Source organism: Parasteatoda tepidariorum, chromosome 4 (genome assembly GCF_982258835.1).
Source record: "Parasteatoda tepidariorum strain Cologne lab strain chromosome 4, Ptep-v5.0, whole genome shotgun sequence".
Classification (NCBI taxonomy): domain Eukaryota; kingdom Metazoa; phylum Arthropoda; class Arachnida; order Araneae; family Theridiidae; genus Parasteatoda; species Parasteatoda tepidariorum.
This window is the reverse complement of record NC_141758.1, coordinates 118985583-119008785: the sequence shown is the minus strand read 5'-3', so window position 1 is coordinate 119008785 and position 23203 is coordinate 118985583. Positions and strand designations below refer to the sequence as shown.

At 31.1% G+C, this 23203-nt stretch overlaps 2 protein-coding genes across 5 annotated transcripts in view; one reads left to right on the top strand and one right to left on the bottom strand.

Moving 5' to 3' along the window:
• Positions 1 to 7763, bottom strand: part of sima (HIF-1 transcription factor component sima) — a 151123-nt gene extending 143360 nt beyond the window's left edge. Inside the window, exon 1 of the mRNA XM_087161976.1 lies at positions 7267 to 7763. Within this exon, the coding sequence (XP_087018102.1) occupies positions 7267 to 7316 (50 nt within the window). The 5' untranslated portion in view covers positions 7317 to 7763. The remainder of the gene's footprint in view (positions 1 to 7266) is intronic.
• LOC107452874 (suppressor of lurcher protein 1) overlaps positions 7387 to 23203 on the top strand; it is a 47243-nt gene continuing 31426 nt past the window's right edge. The window contains exons 1-2 of one of the 4 annotated variants that reach the window (XM_071182874.2): positions 18522 to 18731; positions 20303 to 20368. In XM_071182874.2, the coding sequence (XP_071038975.1) occupies positions 18599 to 18731; positions 20303 to 20368 (199 nt within the window). In that variant the 5' untranslated portion in view covers positions 18522 to 18598. Of the gene's footprint in view, positions 7508 to 18521; positions 18732 to 20302; positions 20369 to 23203 lie in introns of those variants that run through there. The other 3 variants (XM_043044270.3, XM_071182876.2, XM_071182875.2) reach the window with 3 other exon arrangements.

The window sequence follows — 23203 nt, the reverse complement described above, 5'->3', positions numbered from 1 at the left end:
GACGATTTTAATTTTCAAGAATGTCAATGACGATATTATTCGAAGCTTTAATTTATTCCGAGTTCGTTCAAATGATAATCTTATCGTCAGCTGTTGGATTTTATCTACTGTAAAGAAATTATATTTATTCTGCGAAGATAAACAGAAATGAAGAAAGAGACGGGCTTGAGATTACAAAAATGCACCCCCCCCCCCATCTTAAGTGCTTTTTACTAATTTCTCTTTCATTCTTCAAAATTCCTTATAATTTATTGATAACCGAGTTCTCTCCACTTTTCCTTTTTTAATAAGACACGTGCAGTGCTTTTTTTTTTCTACGGCTGTTTACAGTTTTTTTAAGATGAGGTGCATATTAATAAGGGACCATTTTGTGAGAAATTTGGGTCCGTAAACCGATACACCATAAATTTTATTATCATGTTACGTTGGATACAGTGCGATGCATGATGGTCCAACATTATTTGATGGTCAACATCATTCAACATTTCCCATTATGCGTACATGGTTTTTAATATGCCAACAAGCTCCCATCATTCCATGATGGAAAATGCTACTTTAATACTATGATGGTTAACCATCAATAGAAGTTAATACTTCTTAAAATCTTTCTCTCAACGGTACCCAACATAACCTCATCCGTACAAGATGGGTCCAGGTTTCACAAGCATATGTTAAAATTGATCTTAAAAAGAGATTTACATAATAAAACTCCGGTTTTTCTATGAATTGCATTAGATTTTATGTATTATTTTCAAATTCCATTAAAACATTTATTGGCTATAGTTATTCTTCTTTCTATTTCCATTGTAAAATTATTCCTGTTATTGATTACAGAACCCACCATTGATTATCTAGTATTCAATAATTACAAAGTTGTGAGTTCCAATACTTCTTAACTCACATAACCGTCTTTATTAATGCAGTGCTTTTGAGAATCTGACTTTCTTTAGGTTCTATTAACACTAGAAAGACAAACTTAGTATATACCTATATTGCACAAAAGCAGCCAAATTGACTGCATTGTGGAAGAATAACTAATGTGTAAAGAAATCTGTTTAATTAATTTTTAATATTTTTCATATAAATTACAGTTAAATAAAAGTTATTAGTAAATATTAACAATAAAAAATTTTACTCTAAAAAAAAACATTTTATTCATTATTATTTGTACATTTTTTGCAAATGAAAAAGAAGTCAAAATGACTTCCTTGGGCAATTTAGTGTTACAAAAAACTTAGAATAAATAAGCTTTTAAACTTTTTTAAAATAAATATATTTTATGGAAGAAAGTATGCTTTTCTTTCTACAAATAGTAATTGATTAGGGTGCAAACACAAATGGTTGCAATAGCTTATAATCAGGACAACTTAGGAAGATGCCATAAGTCTAATTTTCAACTTTTCAATGAAGATTTTAGGTAATCAACTCTCATAACTTCGCTCTTCTGGCACACGTTTAAAGGAAAGAGGGACAATTTCAAGAAAAGGGGATCTTCACAAAGTGTCACGTGCCCTCCAATATTTTGCTAAAATGCAAAAAAAAATTTGCAGTTTATTTCAAAATGGAACAAAAAATTTATTTTAATAGCGAAGCATAAATTAATATTCTTACATCCACTATCCCAATTTTTTCCGATTATTATTTTCATTATTTTTTACTTAGTTTCGCTTATTCTAATGTCTTCATCAAAGATAAAAGGTCACTTTTAAAAAGAAAGATTTTAATTTATTGGCTTTATAATCGTCTGCTTCAAGAAGTTATTAGGGTACTTTTGTTCCATGCACTAACTCGTGGGAGTTGGTAAAAACAGGTGAAGTGAATATCGGTCTATTTTTTTTAAAGGGTAAAATGGGTCGCTTAAGAATTCGGTGATGCACCCATTTTTTGGAACGTATTCGTCCATAAGTTAGGTCTTTCAAGAGAAGATCGTTTGCTTCATATAAAATTTGAATTTTATCACACTCAAGAAAATAAATTCATCTTGCTCTTTTGATTGTTTTTGAATTTGAATTTTATCTTTTGAATTTTTTCTTTTTGATTCTCTTAAGGTAAGTAAAATATTTTTTTTAAGGTTACACATTTTTTTTTATTTAAATTGAATTAACTTCATTAATTTTTAGTAATAAAACGTAATTTCATTTTACAAATTAACAGTTACTTTTTTTAACTATTCAATTTCAATAGTATACTTAAAAATTGTATCTGAATAATTTTTTTCAAATTTTATCTGAATAAAAGATTGGATAATAGATGTTTTGAATTCAGAAGTTGTATCAAGACAAAATAATAATAATTGCAGAAGGAATAACCTGCAGATGTTAGGGAAGATATAAAAATCTTTCCCTTTCTATATGATAAATATCGCCATAAAAAATAATTTATTTATATCAAACCTTTTAAAAGTTAAAGCTTCTATGAGAGAAACTTAATAGAGTGTACAATCATTGATACTTAAGGAGGAAATAAAAGAGCATAATAGTTCAATTCTTTTTTTATCATGTTTACATATTATTCAACAGAAATTAATATTTTTGTACAGTTTAGTTAAAATTAATAAATAAAATAGATTTATGAGAAAAATCATAAATGTAGGTATACTTATTTTAAATTTGAGACTGACTTTTAATTTAATCTTTAGTTTTAAATAAATTTTTTAAAAAAAGGTTTAAACCAAAAAACCTTGGTCTATTGTGAATTTTAGTTTTGCTTTCTTTCAATTTTGTATTTTCATATGTTTTAATATTATGTCCTATAAGTTCCTGAAGTTTGAATTGATAAAATACACGCAACACACAAATTGTAAAATATAAAAGGTAGTCATTAGAACTAGAAATATTTTTAAAACATTCTTTTAAAAATCATATTGTTCTTTTATAAAACACTTTGTTAAAAATGCACTGGTTTAATTTTTTTGTGCTGTTGTACAGTTAACATACAAACAAAAAATATACGCACTAAGCTCTCATGAGACATTTTTGGCAAAAACCTTAAACTTTTCTTTTTGAAAAAAGTGATACTTTTAAATGCTGCTGTAACTGAAATTTTTTATTAATTATAAAAAGGTTCATTTTAAAAATTATATTCCGCTTTTTAGCTAACACAGTTTTTTAAAAAATATGGAGTATTTCTAAAACTAAATTACAGATTTCTTTCTTTGTATTTACTTGTTAAAAATGATGAAACAAAATGTAAAATTTTTCACAAAATTCTTTTAAAAATTTAATTAAAATGAAGAAATTAATATGCATATCTCAAATTTCATCCATTTTTTTAGAAAATTAGGTTTTGAATTTATTATTTTGAAATTTAAAAAATATTGAAAAATGATCAAGGTGGAAAAGATTTAAAAGTATACTTGATAATCAAAATATGTTGAAAAAAAATCTTATTCAGTTTATAAATTGAGGTTTTTTCTACTACTTGAAAAAAATTTTTAACATATTACTTTAGAATGTAATGAAAAATATTAAATTTTTGTTGCCCTAACTCCTTGTAACATTAATAGGTAAAAAAGTACAAAATTGTAAAATATTTCTTTTTTTTCTTCTTTTTTGGGCTCTTTTTTCTTCTAAAAATATATTATCTGGTTTTATGAAACTGGATTGTAAATAATTAATTTTGAAATTTTTTTAAATTTGCTTTTGAATTTTAAAGTGAAAACACTAAGACCTTTAATTAAAATAATAATGTAAGATGCGTTTCATGAAGTTTCTTATTTTCTATTAGAGCAAAAATTAGAAAGTATAAATAATAACTTTTAAATGAGGTTGGATAACAGTAATAAATTTTCTGTTATAATATACCATTATGTCTTGAGTAGAGACTTATGTTAACCCTTTCCTTGACAGCTAAATTTCAATTTAGCAAATTGAAAATTTTTAGCCTGGTAGGATATTAGCAAATGCGACCTTTAACAGTACATTTTTAAGTAAAACGGCAACCCAGAGCCCAAGGTCAAGAAAACTGAAATGGGCACAGTAGGCCTTGGCCCTCAATGGGCTGTCGCGCCACTGAGTTTTGTTTATGGGTGCTGCCTAGAGCCTAACTTGGTACGCCTTAAAGCAGCTGAAAGTTCCATGCGATATGTTAAATATTTTGATTTTGTCCAACGATTGTATACTTTGTTCGCTTTATCAACTCATCAATGGATGTATTTTAATTTCTTCTTCTCTCGATGGTGAAAAAGTTGTACAACAGATATCAGAAACTAGGTGAACTTCACGGCCTGATGCAGTTCATTGCTTAATTCAAGGCTATGAAAAAATAGAATAGGCTCTTCATTCATTCATTAGCCAATGATGTTGAACAAGATGCAAGCACGAACAGGGAAGCTCACAAACTATGTAAAAAAATGTGCACATTAGAAATAAAAATCTTATGGAGTGAAATTTTTGAAAGGGTAAATAAAACGAGCATATTTCTACAATCATCTGTAGTGAAATTTGGGCACAGCCTCAAAACTTTTTGATTCCTTAAAAGTGCGTTTTCTCTTAATCTCAGGGATAAATTCAGTGATTATGAATCAAGAGACAGAAATAAAATGCCTAATTATAAATTATGATTTTCCCAATTGTGATCAAAACTTTGATTACATAAAAGTGCTTTTTTTTTATCTCAGGGATAAATTCAGTGATTATGAATCAAAATCCAGAAATAAAATACCCAATTGTGATTGTAAATATTTAGCTAAATGAGACACAAGTCTTACAAGTTCTTGAAAAGGAAACCAAGTTCAGTGGAAATGAAAAGTTTAAAGTGGAGTCATTTCTTTCAACCTTAAACGCATTAATAAATAAAATAAGTAAACCTGGAGAAATGTACAAAAGTATTTGGGATCATTTTCAATTTTTAAGTAATCTAATAGACATTGAAGTGAGTGATAAATGCAAAAATTTCGTTAACACTTGATAATATAACAGAGATTTAGATTACGATGATTTATTAAATGAGCGAATTCATTCTAAACATTATTTAAATTCAGATGAAAATAATGGTGAAAATCCTACATTAAATAAAACAATTATCTCTAAAGGCTTAAAATCGACTTTCCACAACATTGAAACAGCCTTAAGAATATTTTTGTGTATGATGAACACAAATCGTTCCGAAGAACGGTCGTTTTATCGGCTGAAATTTATATTAAAAAATTCATCACGAAGTTTTATGGGGGCAGCAACAGTTAAACTGGTTATGTCTGACATGCATCAAAAGTGAGGTATTAATGGTTATCAAATTTGATGAAATAATGAAAGAGTTTGGGAATAAAAAAGTTCGCTAAGTTTAAAATAATTTGTTAAAAGTTTATATTTTGACGTTTTACTTTTGTTTACTTAATTATTACGATTGTTATAAAAATGTTTAGTTTTACATTATGTTCTTGAAATTTCCGCAGCTCGATTTTAAGCAATAGGGACACGTTACAGGGGCCAAAAAAAAATTCTGCCCCCCCCCCTGGGACTTGCATTGCTATTTACATAGCCCTGCACATAACCATTGTCCAAAAACCTAGAATATCAAATTTCTATTTTATGGGATAAAATCATGATTATTGATATCTAAAAACTATATTTTGTCTTGTTTCTAATTCAATCAATCTATTATAATAATTTTCCTCATTAAATACGTTTACATTAAAAAAAAAAATTTATTTTATCCTCACTTATTTGAATATGTCCTATTTAGATAAGAACTATGCAAAAGTAATTATCAAAATGATTTTAATCAACAAAATCAATACACTTCCATGATTTGGATCACTAGCCGATTTGAATCACAAATTAAATCGAATCACCTACTTATTCCAGTGAGTTGATTCAAAACACTTACTGATTATAATCACTACTTCAATACCAATAAAAATTATTTTATTCCATTTAATTTTAATTTAAAACATTGCTTTGATGCTAAATTGAAGAAAAAAAAACAGTCAGCACTAATTAATTACAAATACTACTACATTAGATATATGAACTGGTTTTCATATGTCGAATGTAACATAGTATATATTTCGTGGGTTAACATATTTATTTTATATATAACAAAATGGAGATTTGATGATTAAAAAATCTATGAACTTTTCAATCAATAAAACTAAAAACAAAATGGCTTTTTAATTTCAAAACTAGTGATAGTATCCTACTGCTCCATGGAGTATACTCCTTCAAAAACATCCTGATTGTCAAAAATATTAAAAAAATGTCATCGGAATCTTTTTTTTTTCTTTAAAAAAAACAAAAAAAAAAAAAAAAAAGAAGAAGAAAAATCTCTATTTTTTTTAAATTTTTATTCTTTTTTTATACAACTAAGTAATGCATAATGAAAAAAGCAAGTAGAGTAGATAATTCACAAAAATAAAATTCTCATTAGTTTCACTAATACTGAAAATATCTAGTGCAAAATTTTAAATAGCTAATTGATCAATCTGTAATATATTGAGATTATGTATTATGCTATATAGAGATTCAAAACCTAATCACAAAAATTAATTGCATTATTTACAAAAAATTTACAAAGCATTAACTTGTTAGAAATTTTAAATTGGCAAAATAAAATTGGTTCAAAGAAGAAAAAACTTCTTCAAGAAAGAAAAAATACAAATAAATAAAATAGAATAAAAATATCTAAAGAAAAAAACGGTCTTATTTCAGAACACAGTAAAAACAAAGTATTTTTTTGTTTTGAAAGTAATCATTTACTTTACTCGATCTTTTTCTCTACACTACACAATATAAAACAAGTATATATTTTTTATTTAAATTTTATTTTATTTTTATTCTGCAAACTAGTATTAAACACAGACCTTGACAAAAATTCATTAAAAAAAACCTTAAAAGATTCAGGAAAAAAAAAAATTGACTTATTTTTAAATTAGATATTTTAATTAAGATAGCTTGCTGCAAAGCTTACAATGGGGCTGCACAATTAAAAAAATCTGAGGCAAAGATAAATTTATTATAATTTATGCAGCTATGGAGCAAAAAAATGATAAAAGTGTAATCAGCTAAATTTATTATTGATAAAATATTCGGATGGCCGAGGCTAGTTTATCAACAATTCCTTTAAGCCTGGGGGACATTGAATTTGTTTTGTTGCAAAAATGCATGTTTGTGTGACATATATAAAATTTTTAGGAAACGCAAATAAATGTCTCGAAAATTATTGCAACACACGACTATTCGCAACATGCAGCAACAGTTTCACCGTTATAACTAGGAAGCTGAATTAATAGGACAAACAGGCAGTTTCAATTAATAAAAAGTCACTTACCTCCTTTTCTCTTTGACAATTGAAGGAACGGCAACTTTGCCACCACACATTATGAACTGTCACAAAATGTAATCCAATATAAAGGCGTTTGTTATGATTTAATCACTAAAAAATTAATGAAATTCTTTTACAATTCGTTCACGTGTCTATTTACTGCAAAAAAGACTATAAACAGAAAGTTCAGGAACTTAGTTTTTGACGTCAAATGTTGTCATAATTCCATTTGCTCTGCCCTCTATGAGTAAGAATATAAACTTAAAATAAAACTTTTTTTTAAATTATTTTTTTATTATTGCCTTTTTGTATCAGAGTATCAAAGATTTTAAATTTTTTGAAGCTCAATATGAATTGAATCTTAAAAAAAGATATTTATATTCGAGTTTATAAGTTTTGAAATAGCTGAAATAAAATTGATTGCAAATTAATTGGCACTTGTATATTTATATTACTGTGTTCATGTAAATGAAATAATAATCAACTTCTTAAAATCATTCCTCTTATACTATGAAAAAATTTATGCTCACAATTTATTTATGTTAATCAGTTTATTAATACTTGTTACTTTTCTTTTAAAACATTTTTTCTCATTATAATTTTATGTTCTTTCTTGATAGCTAAGCTTTTCTAGAATAATTGACTCTGAAAATTCCAATGTTCACAAGTACTTTAAAATTTTAGTGGTGCCATCTATATTATTTATTCAATAGTAAACCTACTAAGCATTATTAAGTTATGGTTTAACTTTTTCTTCAACTCATATTTTTTTTTTCCCATTGACCTCTTTAGGGTCCAGAAATGCCAGAAATGTGGGAGCTCTAGCCACAGAACTCTCAGGGCGTCAGGCAGGGCCGTAACTACGCCGGGGCACCGCCCCGGGGCCCCGACGGTCAAGGTTGGCCCCTTATGAAGAGACCACATCATGTTTTTTCAAAATACAGTACTCTAATTATATATATGTAGGAAAGAAATTGTGTTAAGATAGAGTTGCTGAAAATTTTCTTTTTTGTAATTACGTACCGACTACAACATAAAGGAAAGTGTAAAAAACGGTATAACAGCTTTTCGCAAATTATTTCCCTTTCTCATAAGAACAAACACGCTTTGCAGAGAAGGGGAAAAGGCCACAGCTGCATGTATTGATTGTTAACACTTTCTGTACATTGCACTTCTGGTTTACGTTGTTTCTACTATCTAGCGTCAGACCCAGTGGCGTGCCAACCAGAGGGAGGCAGAGGGCCCCTCTGAAATTTAAGTGATGGGGCAAACGATGCGTTTCGCCCCTCCTGAAATTTAGACACTCACAAAAATAAAGTAAAATCGGTAATTAAAAAAAAAAAAATTTCAATTTTGAAGCTATTTTTGAAATAAGAAAACTTTATATTCCACTAACATTTCTGTGCTTTGCCTCTTCTGATATTTAGTTATTCGCCAAGACGAAGTCCATTAAAATAGATAATTTTAGAGAAGAAGAAAAAAAAACTATTCTTTCTCAGCTTTGAATTTATACATCCAAGTAGGAAACTTTATTTTGTTATGGGCGATTAATGTGTTTTTTGACTTTTGGAAAAGTAAAGTGAAAGTGGAAAAAATATTTTAATTCCAATTTTCACTCTATTTTCTTCCGAAATAGTAATGAGGGGGCGAACATAGTGTTTCGCCCCTTTTGAAATTTCAAAGTGCTGAAAAATAATAGAAATTGGTAACTAAAAAAAATTTCATCTTTGAATCTATTTTCCAAATAGAAAACTTTATTTTCTTCAGAAATAAAAGTGAGACGGGTGGGGAATTTGCATCTCATCTTCTGAAATTTAGAAATTGACATTAATAGAATAAAATCAAGTAAAGTAGGAAATTTTAGAAGAAGAAAATTGTTTTGTTTCATAACTTCGACGATATTTTCCAAATAGAGAACTTAATTTTCCTCTTAAATTATAGTAAGGGGATAGGAAACTTTATTTTCTTCTGAGATAAAGTAAGGGGGGCTAAAATGTGTTTTGTATCTTCTGAAATTTAGACATTTGAAATAATAAAGTCTAGTAATTTTTTTTTTCTTTTAAAAAAAAAAGAAAGAAAGAAAAAAAAACTTTGAATCTATTTTCTAAAAAGAAAATTTTATTTTCCCCTTAAATTAAAGTGAGGGGGCGAAGAATATACTTCGCCCCTTCTGAAATTCAGACATTCGCAGGAATAAAGTCAAGTAAAATTTATATTTAACTCTTATTTTCGACCTTAAAGCTATTTTCCAAATCGAAAACTTTATTTTCCTCTGAAATTTAATTGAGATGGAAGATAATGTGCGCCACCCCTTCTGAAAATTTGACATTCGCTACAATAAAGTAAAGTAGAATTGAGAATTTTAGAAAAAGAAACTACTTTTTTTCCAATTTACTAGCTATTTTCCAAATTGAAGTAGAAATTCCCCCCCCCCCCCAACAAGAAAAATACTTCGGTTTTGTTTAATTTTTTTTTTTTTTTTTTACATATTACAACTTTTAATTTATTAAAAAAATTTAAAACTGAAACACGAAAAGAGAAGAGGAGCACATCATAAAAAAACATAACAAGTGTTTAAAAAACTAAAATAAGTACCACTGTTTTGCATCCTGAAAAATGCATCATACACTGAGACTAATAGATATATTTTAAAGCATCTTTTGACTGTGGATGGTATGAAGGTGTTAAAACCTTCATACCACCCACAGAGTTGACCCACAGTTATCTGACTCCTCAAAAAATAGCCATCTCCTTTTACATCATGGAAAAATGACCTTTTGCTTCTTTAAATTGCCTTAATCATTTTTATGACCCTGGGCTCTTTTGTGCTTTTATAAAATGTCATATATTTATAGTACCATCTATATGTCCCTGAAGTTGTCTTGAACTAGCAATTATCTAGATGTTCTAGGAAAACAGATGTAAGCTTTTAAGGGATCCAAGGGGATGACTCTTGTTCACATTTACTTAGGTCATTTTGTCAAGAGATTTTTTCTGAGACAAATGTAAAACGTTCCAGTTAAATTCCAGTTTTTAGCTCATTTAATTGAGTCATTTAAATTTATCATTTTTAAATCAGATATAAATTTTCTGTTAGCTTTCATTTTATTCAATTTTTGAAATTTTACTTTAATTAAGAGTTATTGAAATTGATTGCAACTTCCTTTTTTTCAAACATAAATCGTGATATCAATAATTCCCATTCTTAATAAAAATTTTCGTTGGAAAATAAGGAAACCAAATGTAAATTTATTTATAAGGAGGTAAGTAAATGTTTGCATTAACTCATTTAATACATTTAAATTTTATATTTATATACTGTTCGAATTCTTTTATAAGAATGGTAACAAAAAAATTGCTTTTTTTTATGTTCGTATATAAAATTTAATTTGTATAGTAAATATTTTAATTAATAATTTTACTGTTTATCGTGTGCATGGATTTTGTTCTTATTTTATATTTTTCAAATTATTAAGACCTTTAAATTTTTTAAATTGGAACTTCGAATTTTTAGGGTTTTTAACAACTTTGTTTTCATTAAAAAGTGAAATGCAATCTTCATTTTATATAAAAAAAATCATATTTAATTTAATAAGAGAACGCATTTAATTTAATAAAAAAGCTATGAACATCAGCTTAGAAATCCGTTGCAATTAAAATTCATTTCCATGAGAAACCATTAAAAAGAATTTATTTTTAATTAACAAATATGCTTTGACTTTTTCTCATTTTCTTTCATAAAAACTATTACTCTTTGTCATAATTTTGTCACATATGATTACATGGCCTCATGAATACATAGGCCAAATATTCAAGAACGATTTTCTATGGACCTGTCCATATTGGAGTAAGGCAACTTTGTTTTTGTTAATCGATGTAAAAAGAGAAAAAAATTCTGAATATTTTTTCAATTAGGACTTTTTAAAATGTGGGTACGTGTGCCGATAGAAAAAAAAAGTCTATAATTTCCTTCAGTTTTCATAACGCGATCAAAAACTTTTAGATTGGAAACTAAAAAATAACTTTCATTTTTATAATGGTTTTGTCTTGAAAAGGCTTTCCTAACGATATAGTAACCGGATTAAAGAGGTTTATAAAATTGGTATTTTATGATCAGCATTATATTTAGAGGAAAAGAAGGCTACCGTGGACATGGGGGACAGCATGAATATTTTCCCCCTAGTCATATTTCCTCAGTGAGATGTCGTAAATTGGTAACATTTATGTACAGTGAACCAAAAAAGTACCACCCTGAATGACTTTTGATTTAATGATCGGATCTTCACGTTCTAGGACTCCATCTTAATAATTCGAGGGTGTGACATCAAATATGCAAATTAATTAGTGCACGATATTTTATTTTAAGTTACGCAATCAGACGCAAAAACATACTTTCTCTGAATAAACACAACTTTTGTGCAACAGATTGGATTTTCTAAGCCCCGTAATACAGGAGGTAGCTGTAATCTGGGGAATATGGTCCCAATAGTTGGGTCGGGTGAGCTATCCAAAGTTTGGACCCCAAATGTTAATTTTATTTTTTTGTATTTCACTACAGATCGAGAGCTTTTTAAGGGAATTGAAAAAATTTTGCACACGATTATAAAATTCTGTTATCTAAAGATAATTCCACGCAAGAAATAACTTTTAGTAAATATTTAATATTTTTTATTTAATAATAGTCTGATGTTGATCATTTACGCCGCACTAGTGCTGCACAATAGGCTATTGGCGACGGTCTGGGAAACATCCCTTGAGGTTTGATCCTTTGTAAAGGGGATGCCCCCCCCCCCGCTTCGGTAGCCCGGTGACCTGCACCCGATGTCGAGCACTTTATCGTAGAACAGTTTAACGATGACCAATACCGCACACCCTCGGTCCCTACGCAGACTGACCCAAGTGGTCACCCATCCGCACACTGACCGCAGCCAGTGATGCTTGACTTCGGTGATCTGCTGGGAACCGTGTCTTAACGATCAGTCCCCTTTGGGACAATAATATTCTGAAAACTTTTGAATCGTAAGGCATATAGTTTTTTTTTTTGTGTCATTCTAAAGTATCTAATTCCACATGGAAAATACAAATTTGAGCGAAATTGGTTGAATAGTGCATTAGATCCTGAGAAATTGAGTTTTACAAGTACGACTTTTTTAAAATTTAATTTCTCAGGATTAATCGATTTCGCTGAAATTTTGCATTTTGTCATGTTTAAAACTTACAATGTTTTGTAATCCAGTTTATATGCGAACAAATAACTTGTTTTCATAAATATATTCACTAACATAATACATAAATAGCTAAAATGACAGTTAGAGATGGAGTACTGAAAGTGTTTGAAAAGGCCCCTGCCAAAAATGTTTGCCCCAGGGCCCCGAGGAGTGAAGATACGGCACTGCATGGAACCCTAATTGAAAAACTTTCTTTCGGTGGAACTCCAACTTCTCAAATAAAGTGATTAAAGACAATTGCGAATAAAATACTTCATTTTAAAAAAAAAACTTTCTTCATCGGTTCATTATAAATAATCTTAAAACAGTTTTTATGTCCGACATTTAAATTCGATGTCACGGATCTTGTCTAAGAGTAATAAATTTGTTTTAACTGAGAATGAATAAAACAAGCAGAAATATGAGAAATAACTGCTGAAGTTCTTTATTAGGGAAACATTATAAACATATTTTGCTTTCATTTATTAGAAAAATTATTTTTAATAAAATAAAATTTCTTTTTAAACTGCCTTTCACTTTAAATAATTTTCAGAAAAAAACGATATATGAAATAAGAATGGATTATTCATTGGATCTAACTCTAATCAAAGGTTGAAACAAATTCCCTCGGAACCCCTTTAACTGTTCCACGGAACCTTAATTCTCCGTGGAACACCATTTGAGAACCGCTCTCCTGAATATGCCACTGTAGTGTATCTACCACTACAAAAATATAATTCCAATTCACTAGTATATGAGACACGTTAACTCGATTGTATGGTGGGGTACCGTTTCATAGATGAATGCTGACATTGTCGATAACTACTATCCCCACATTGGTGACCCGGACGTGATATGGTCACGCCTGACTTAACAGAAACTCCCACTTCGATGTGAACAAGCCTACTTAGATGGGTAGTCGACATTGAACAGTTGACTAGCTACTTGTGACTGTGACATTGTCCTTCTCACGCTGTTGCGTCTCAGTCTCGATCACACACAACGTATACACTCGACTGCTAAAGGCAACACAGGAGCGACTGCTACCGTAAACTTAATACAGCTCTCACCTTCAGCACTCATAAAGTAGGGTGATCTTAATCCAGCTCCCCCGGCTTCTCACAAAACAGAAAATGAATCAACTCTGGAGGTCGGGGGACGAAATTTCAAGTATATGGTGTACATAAAAATAAAAATGTATTTTAATAAATAACAAATTAGAAAAATGAAATTTTTCAACACCAAAATTTTTTGATTGTTAGATTGTAAGTTTTTTCAGAAGCATTTTCAATACTTAAATTTTTTTAATGCTTTATCGCAATTCATTCATTTACATGTTTTTCGAAGAAACGAAGACTAAAAAAAAAATTTAACATGCTTTTTCAAAGGTGCATGAGATTGCAAGCTGTTGCTGTTGTTGTAGTTCATTTACGTCGCACTAGAGCTGCACAATGGGCTATTGGCGACGGTCTGGGAAATATCCCCGAGGATGATCCGAAGACGTGACATCACCATTTTGATCCTCTACAGAGGGGATGGCACCCCCTCTTCGGTAGCCCGACGACCCACACGCGAAGTCGAGCACTTTACGGTAGAACAGTTTAACGAGGACCCATACCGCACATCCTCGGTCCCTACGCAGACTGATCCAAGTGGTCACCCACCCGCACACTGACCGCAGTTAGTGATGCCTGACTTCGGTGATCTGCTGGGAACCGTGTCTTAACGATCAGTCCACTGCGGGGCGAGATTACAAGTTAACAGGACACAATGGGGTACGTCCTGGTGGGCGAGTCCATCCCTGCATGTTTTATTTGTCCCACACTGGTAACGATAGAGAGGTCGTGGGTTCGATCCTCGTTGGCCGAAGACTCCCCGTGTAGTAAATGGTGACTGATGCACGTTAAATCTGTCGAGTCTCAAAGTCCTCCATGTTCCCACAACAAATCAATACCTCTGGGGGTACTGATCCAGGAGTTTCCTTGTCTTCTGGATTGGTTTAAAATTACAAGGCTACGGAGTTGAACGTAAGCAGTCGTAAACCCATGAAATTGGGTCGGCTGTTCAACGACGGTTATAAAATAAAATAAAATTTTGGCAGCGGTTAGTGAGAGGGAGTGCAACAACTTTGATTAGCCCGTGCAGAGACCGAGGGTGTGCCGTATCGGTCCTCGTCGAACTGTTCTACCGTAAAGTGCTCGACTGCAACAAGCTGAAAAGTATTTTTCCCAACTTTTGGATAATTTAAGTGTTAACAATTCCACTACAGGTATTGAACGTTCTTTTAACAAAATAAAAGCTATGAAAACCTATTTAAGATCTACAAAGACACAGAAGAGAGTTCTTTAGCAATAATTTCTATCGAAAATGAAAGCGTCGAAAGAATTGATTTTGAAGAGTCTATTTGCTTCTGCTAAAGCACGGAAAAATACATTTTAATGTTCATGTTTATATATTTCTATGTCAGAATTAGGATTTAAAACATTACTTTTAGTATATATTGATATTAGAATATTTGAGGGGATGTTCTCATTCATTAAACTGACAGCTTTTTTTTTTTTAACCTTGAAATCGCTATTTATTTTCATCGTGTGTTTCTTAAATCAACATTCAGGGTTGATTTAGATTTTATAAATTCATTGTAGTTATAGTGTGATTCAAAATATGAAAAGAAATTTTATTCAGCGTTATGACTACACCAGAGAGAGATTTCAAAGGGTCTTTATTTAAGATAAGTTTTACAAAATTGAGGTTTTCAGTATCGCCCGGGGCGTGAAAATGGCTTTCCCTCCGGCACTGATAACCCAATGATATGCAAATCCGGCACCTGATAACATTTGCAAATATCTTAACAATGATAACATTTACAAATATCTGAAGTAATTCCTTTTAGTCAAATTAAAAATCAACGTTATTTACGCGCAATTACTATTGTTTTATTTGATATTACAGTAAATTTCCCCAATACAATCGGATGGTAAATTTGTACATCAATTAATACGATTGCTTAAAATTTATCAAATTCTCACATTTTCATATATAGAAAAAAAATCCTTTCAGTTTTTCCCGTAATAAAATTTTTTCCTGAAAATTATTAATAATTCATCTGACGCGAAACGTGGTTTTCAAAATACAATTGTCCCGTAGTGGACTGATCGTTAAGACACGGTTCCCAGCAGTTCACCGAAGTCAAGCATCACTGACTGCGGTCAGTGTGCGGGTGGGTGACCACTTGGATCAGTCTGCGTAGGAACCGAGGGTGTGCGGTATTGGTTCTCGTTAAACTGTGCTACCGTAAAGTGCTCGACTTCGAGCGCATGTCGTCGGGCTACCGAAGCGGGGGTGCCATCCCCTCCGCAGAGGATCAAAATTGCGATGGCATGTCTTCGGATTATCCTCAGGGATGTTTCCCAGACCGTCGCCAATAGCCCATTGTGCAGCTCTAGTGCGACGTAAATTAACAACAACAAATCAAAATACAATTTTTGAAAAAATAATTTTTAAAAGAAGGGATTTTGAGGAAAGTGAGATAAAATACATAAAAGCTAACTAAAAAATAAACATTAAATAACATAAAATGTATTGAAATAAACAGAGGTCTTTTCCTAAAACATAATTTTGTTTAAAAAACAAGCCTACTCAGGTGAACAAAGAAAAATGTTATTTTAGTTACTTTTTATTAAATGATTATAATTTTTTGTCCCATATAAAACTAAAATTAAATAATTTATTTGAATTTGGAGTAGATGGATAAAAAGTATTTTATTAACGATTGAAAATTTGAACAAGGTATATAGGGAGAGTACGAACTAATAGTAGGAATAGCTAAAAAAAATGGCGCTTGGTATGAGACAACCGCAAAAGTATAAATTGGGTGACGTGGTTATATTCAAACACGTAGAACCAAAGAATAGACGTAAACAAATCACAAAAGGAGAAAAGAACAAAGTTTTACAATGGTGTATCACATTTCATTCCTTGATATTCAGGAAGAAGATTACAAAAATACATCGATGGTACTTTGAAGTTTACAGGTTCGCCAGATCATGAACTTCGGTAGCGGTACTTGAACCTAGTACGCTGATTACACCACAGAAACTCCCCCTCCCAATACCGGAGGTACGGAACTAGAGAATTCTAAATTTTACACGTCTACCACTTCCGGTGAACACATGAGGTTGAGATTCGGATTTTGAAGAATTCAAAGGAATGGAAGTTTCCAAAAAGGCAGTCTTGAGACTATCTATACTCACTGTAGCTATGCGGGATCCGATTTTTAAAGTGAAATGCTTACCTTGTCGAGAGAGTGCCTGGATTGACTTATCTAAAATGCAGAATATAATGCACGCAACCTATCTCGCCAAACATTTATCTCTGACACAGTGAGTATAAGATAATTAAATATTTAAATGTGCGCAATAAACCATTTTTTTGTTGCTGTTCAAATAGAGCTATAAATTTAGAAATTATCACTGGTGTTATTTTTAAAATATGTGAAAAACTGTTAGGGGCCTCCCTGGCCGAGCGGTATCGCCCGCCAAACGCTCTGTAAGGTGTGGAGGTGTCGGGTTCGAATCCCACCGTAACCCTGTATGTATTCTTTGTGATGCCCTTCTCTGTATTGTGCTATCTGTCCTTCTACTTAACTTTGACAGTGACGTATTATCGGTGTGTAGTGTATCTACCGCTACAGAAAATACAATTCCAATTCACTAGTATATAAGACATGTTAACTCGATTCTATGTTGGGGTACCTATACATAGATGACGGTTGACATTGTCGATAACTACTATCCCCCCATTGGTGACCCGAACGTGATGTGAACATGCCTACCTTGACAGAAACTCCTACTTCGATATGAACACGCCTACCTTGGCAGAAACGCCCACTAAGAAACGCCCACGCGTACTTCGATGGATGGTTCACTTTGAACAGTTCACTTGTTACATGTGACTGCGACATTATCCTCCTCCTTGCGCTGTTGATACTCAGTCTCGATCACGCACAACGTATTCACCGACTGCTAAAGGCAACAAAGAAGCGATCGTGAACGGCTCTCACAAACAATTAGTTTATTTAATATCTAGGAAGAAATAAAAAATTAGGGCTTTGCTTCAACAAAAAAAATAATCATTTTTTAGCTTTAATGCAGGGATGGGGAAACTACGGCCCGCGGGCCAACTGTGGCCCGCCGGAGGATTTTATCCGGCCCGCGGATAGAATTTTTATTTGCCAATCAGCGGCAAATATAAACAATATACATCCATTTTATTGTCGACTATGTTTAAAATTATTTCTGTTTTTCCTTTTTTAACAAAGTACTGATGACATTTTTACTTTCTCTATTTTTGTTCTACAAAACATAAATTGATGGAAATAGTTAGCACAGACAGCTTCTATTGGTAAAATGTTGAAAGCAGAAGTTCTTTATAGAATAGCCGTAGATTGGCTCCAACTAGCGTTTGTCTTTCTCGAGGAGCTGACTTATGGAATCTAATAAAGGTAAATTGTACTTCACATTTGGCAGACTGCGCATTTTACGCTCCAAAGAGCGGACAATCTAACAATCATTTGAAGCAGTTGTTTCTAAATATGCCAAAGTTTGACAAATCATTACCAAAAGCTAGTTTCCAAAATTTAAAATTTCACGCCCAGAAAATCAGTGCTATGTTAGCTTAATCTTATATACGTGAACAAGAGTTTTCAATTATGAACCTTAGAAAAAATTATTTCAGAAGTAGACTAACAGAAAAGGATTTAGCCTTGTTCCTTAAAATAAGCACATCTCACTTCGAACCTTAATATAAGGAACTTTTAGAAATGAAATCGCAATTTCCTTCATCCCACTAAATATTTAAATTAAAACTTGTATATCGCTTTTTTTTCTTTCTTAAATTTTGAAGATCTTACTTGGCCCACCAAACATTTTTTTTTCTTGATTTTTAGCCCTCGACCAAAAAAGTTTGCCCATCCCTGCTTTAATGAATAGTTAAAAATAAGAGAGGAGGTAAATTTAAAGGAGTGACTTTTCCTTAATGCGTTTCTGTTTAATTTTGGTTCATATTGAAATTCCAAAATAAAAAATGTTCGTGTCTGTCCAGATTAATAATGGAAAAAGTGAATCTAATGGATGATCAATACTTGTGCGCATGCGTCGCAATTGCAGCCTGAGGAGTGTTTTCTCCTCCATTTTGCTCTTCCCACTCAAACAATGTGGTTTCTCCTTGTCTTTATCACAGCTCTTGATAGAGCATCATCCAAAGGTAATCATTTATTTCATGATTCCATTCTCTTTTCGCAACATCTTCTCGGAAACGTTAAAACTTTTAAAAGTATAATGTATTTATTTTTTGGCTGTAATTAATTTGAAGAAAATATCTTGTATTATGATTCATTACTTCTTTGTAAAAAAAAAAAAAAAAAGAAAGTTCGAAATTTTTTTTTCCCGATATTTTTTTTTATTTTAGTAAATAGGGTGCTGTCAGTAAACCTTAATTTTATGTCAATAGAAAAACCTAAGCATCTACACTGTTATCAACTGAAGGTACAAAAATTATAATTCAAAATAAATCCCGTGATGAGGCTTTTCAAGAGCGTTAAAGATTGACAATATTATATATATATTACATGTATACATATGACAATATTATAATTATATGAAATTCTGTTCAAGGGAAAGGGATTTAAATAGTGATTGAATTAAATTATGATTTAAAATTGAAAGACAAAATTTTAAACGTTAATTTTGAGTAAAATGAATTCATTAAACAAATGTGAAAAATTAGCAAGCGTAAATTAGAGTAAGATAAGAGTAGTGTCTTTTTAATAGATTAAATAAAATTCGTATCGTAATCCAATAATTAAACGCACTATGCTCGAAATTAACGGTTGCCACCGGCCACAGGATGAATAAATAAAACAAATGACGATTAAAAAATTGCCTGCCACCGAATTGCCATTTTTTTCGTCAAAAATACTCACAATGTTCATTTTGTTATTATTATTTTTTTAATAAATATGGAATTGTTATGCATATTTTATAATATTCTGAGAATTATTTTATTTCATGGTTAAATTTTCTCACTTTTTTAAAAATCGACCTTGTAATTTTTGAGAAATACTTATGAAATGATAACATTACTGATATCAACAGTTTAAAAAAGGGATCACATGTTTTGAAAAGTGGCCACTGTTAAAATCGCTACAACTATTGTAATGTATTATTACCATTGGCTTGTAGCAAGATTTCGTCCTACAAGACCTCTATAATAATGCATTCTAAATTCGACCACTCGTTAAATCAGAATTTCAGGTTTGTCAAGAAAAAAAAAGGAAAAAACTAACGTGAATTGTTTCATTTTGTTTCATTTATTAGTGAATTGTTTCATTTTAATTACTTATTGCAACATCTTTTTTTGTTCTGCTTTATCTTACGATTTCAACTTTTTTTCTGATATTTTAAACAAATGAATAAAAAACTCGCTTTTAGGAAAATGTTTCTTATTCTGAAATAACAATATTCAAACTTACTTTTCAGTAGGCAGATTTTTTAAATAATTTACGATTTAAGGCATTTGTGTACTGTGAAATTCCCTTCTACTACAAACTTTCGTTCATTAAATTTCGTTAAATATGGTATATGGTTAGAAGAGGTTAAAATGTATTAATAAAAAAGTAAAAAAACGTCCCTTTTTTTTTCATTGCCAATACATTTTGAGCTTGCTAATAAATATTTAGTTTGTTGGTCTAAAAAAAAATATCGTGACACTTTGTGCAATTGTGTTTCTTAGTGTAGCTGTGAATTTGGTAGTAATATCATTCAATTTTTTCACAGCCTTAAACACAAAATTCGTCGTTTATCCAAAGTATTCAAAGTGTTGCACAAATTTAGACGGCTACTGTAAGTTGTTTACTATCTCTACTCTCTGTGTGTTCTTCTTTTCATAATCCCTTAATGGGCCACCCCTAAATGATGTCACACCACTGACCCCCTTCCATTTTTTCACAAAATGTCACCCCCTTGAACATATTACGCTCTATTTTATGCTTGCATGTTATGCTGTTCAGTAAAAATTAAAATATGTCATACAGCTTATTTCAAATTTTATTTTTAAACTTTAATAAAAATTTTTAAATGTCATCTGAGAACAAAATAATTATTATTTACATGCTCAATTTGATGTTGAAAATTAAAAATAATATGTAGATGCAATATATATAAAATTTCATATAATCTGAGTTTTTAAAATATTTTTTATTTTAACCGCTCAGGTTACTCCCCTCCTTGTCACAAACCTTTCTCCTTTCTTCCAAACGTGACATCATTTACGGACGGTCCTTACACGGGGTGTTCTGTATTGACTGCTCTAAATATATAATTTTAAAATTCTTGTCCAATAGGATGGCAATATATACACTTTACGGGTCGTCATTGAATGTGAAGAGAGAGAAAACAAGAGCGCTATCAAATCCTAACGAATCAAAAGTGGTGAAGGCATAGATATAAAAACTGGTTTGAGTGCCGGAGAAACTTTTCCACCGTCAGGCAATCTTAGGGTCATTTTCACGCACCTCCGGTCGCATGGAGACCTGATTGGTGGAATCGCGCGTTAAACTCATTAATCTTGCACGATGACGCTCGGAAGGGCGTGAAAATTTTTCATTTTCTTGCAAGAAACTACAGTTTCTTTTTTTTAATCTTATTAGATTTTTGACAAGGATTCTAAAAATATAAATGAAGGGTGCACTCTATATTGTGTCTTCTGAGAATGCATGCTCAACGAAATAGCTGCCTCCTTAAGTGAAAAAAAAAGAAGAATAAAAATAGCAAGAATAGAGCAGAAACCAAATGTTAGAATGCAAACTCGGTGCAGAAGAAAAGTGTCCATACTACTTTGTATGTATCTTGTCTCCGGAAAGGATTGAATCAACTACCAGAATAGACTGAATAGAATAATAAGGCGTCCTAGAAGATCAGATTCGTTTTTGAGATGACGTCATCAAACGCCTATTTCTGTCAATAGGTCGGCTTATTTCAGTCCGATTTCATTTCAGATTCCTAATACTCTTTCGGTGGCAGCACTCTTAATAATCTTTTATTTTGTGATGGCAACACTTTCACACTGTATTTATATAATTGCGTACATACACATACACATGTAACCCACACATACACATACACATGCCTGCATGCACATGTAACAATAAATAAATAAAATAGAGCACCGATATAGGTTGAGAAATTAATATAAATCATCGAGAGAATCGGAATAATACTATGTTATAGGATCTAAATGCAAAATATTAGCACTCCTTCCTTTTTCCCCTCTAATTCACGACCCCATTGACTGCTGGGATTGTTGTAATGCTTCCTTCTATATTATCACTGAATGTTTTCCTTTCCTTTCATGATCTTTGTCTTCAATTTTTAAATAATTCGTCAAGATTCTAGAAGCTCCAAGGGCTCCTCCTCTCTTTGACAAATTGCTCCAGGAACCAAGAACGTTTTGGAAATTTCTTCGTAAAATAACTTCCGAATAATGAAGTGAATTTTTTATTTAACGAACTTTTCCTTGAGATCCATTTTCCCTATTTCACAAAATATTTCAGAATATTTCCAACTTGTTAGCACATTTTATGGGGGAAATGACTTTGCATTGATTTTCGCAACCACTTAACTTTTAGAGAAAGCAGTAATATCCCTTTCTCTTTTTGCTTGTATTTCGTACAGGAATCCATACCAAAAATTAATTTACGAGAAAGCATAACAGACATTTCTAAGGCATGGAACTATAATGTTACTACTAATGACTGGATTCTTAGTCAGCGTGGAGAATTTGAAAAGTGTGGAGTACAAGGATGATATTCCTGTAGAAGAATGTGGGTACATCTAAGAGAGAGAACCGCGAAATTAACGATAATATTCTGATTATGGATATTCTTTTTATTGATTTTAAGGTTGCAACCACAGAAACATTAACTGAATCGGATATGTAAGACAGTGTGAGTGTGAAAAAGAAAAACAATGCAGCAATAAATTGTGAGGAACACAAAGAAGATGAAGACAAAAATGATGAGGAAATCACCAAACCATATGATGAAACGTTGAAATCATTTGAAACAAATTCGATAGTCGATAATAATTTACAAGATCTATTTTAATTATGTCCAGTGTTTATGAATTTAAATTTTGTTTTGTGTTCCTCAAGTATTTCGAACGGCGACTTTCTATTTCATGAATTTTCCAAATAATGAACTTTTTATCGGAATTTGCGACTTCGTTAAATAGAGATCTTGCTGTATTTATATCTGGCATCTCATTTCTAAATTTAGATTAAAGAATGCTAGAATTCATTTTTTCCTTTAAGGGAATAGGAAATCCCAGGAAGCATTTCAAAATTATCTAATATGTACGATGAACTTGGTTATCCCTCTCTATCTCTTAAAATGATGAAATGATGGATTATTTTTTTACTCGTCAAGACTAGCCGAGCAGAGCATATTATTGTGTCATCGGAAATCTTCAAAAGAGAGAACACAACAAACAACAATCAGTGTGAACAATGATACTGCCGCTATATTTACAAATTTTTTTTTCTTCTCTGGTGTTGGTCATAAATGTATTTTTTGACTTCAAGAAGTTTCATAATTTTTTTAAAGCATTTTTCGCTATTTTACAAAACATAAAATACTTCTGACAGACTAATATTAAATATTTATCTATAGGTTATTTACA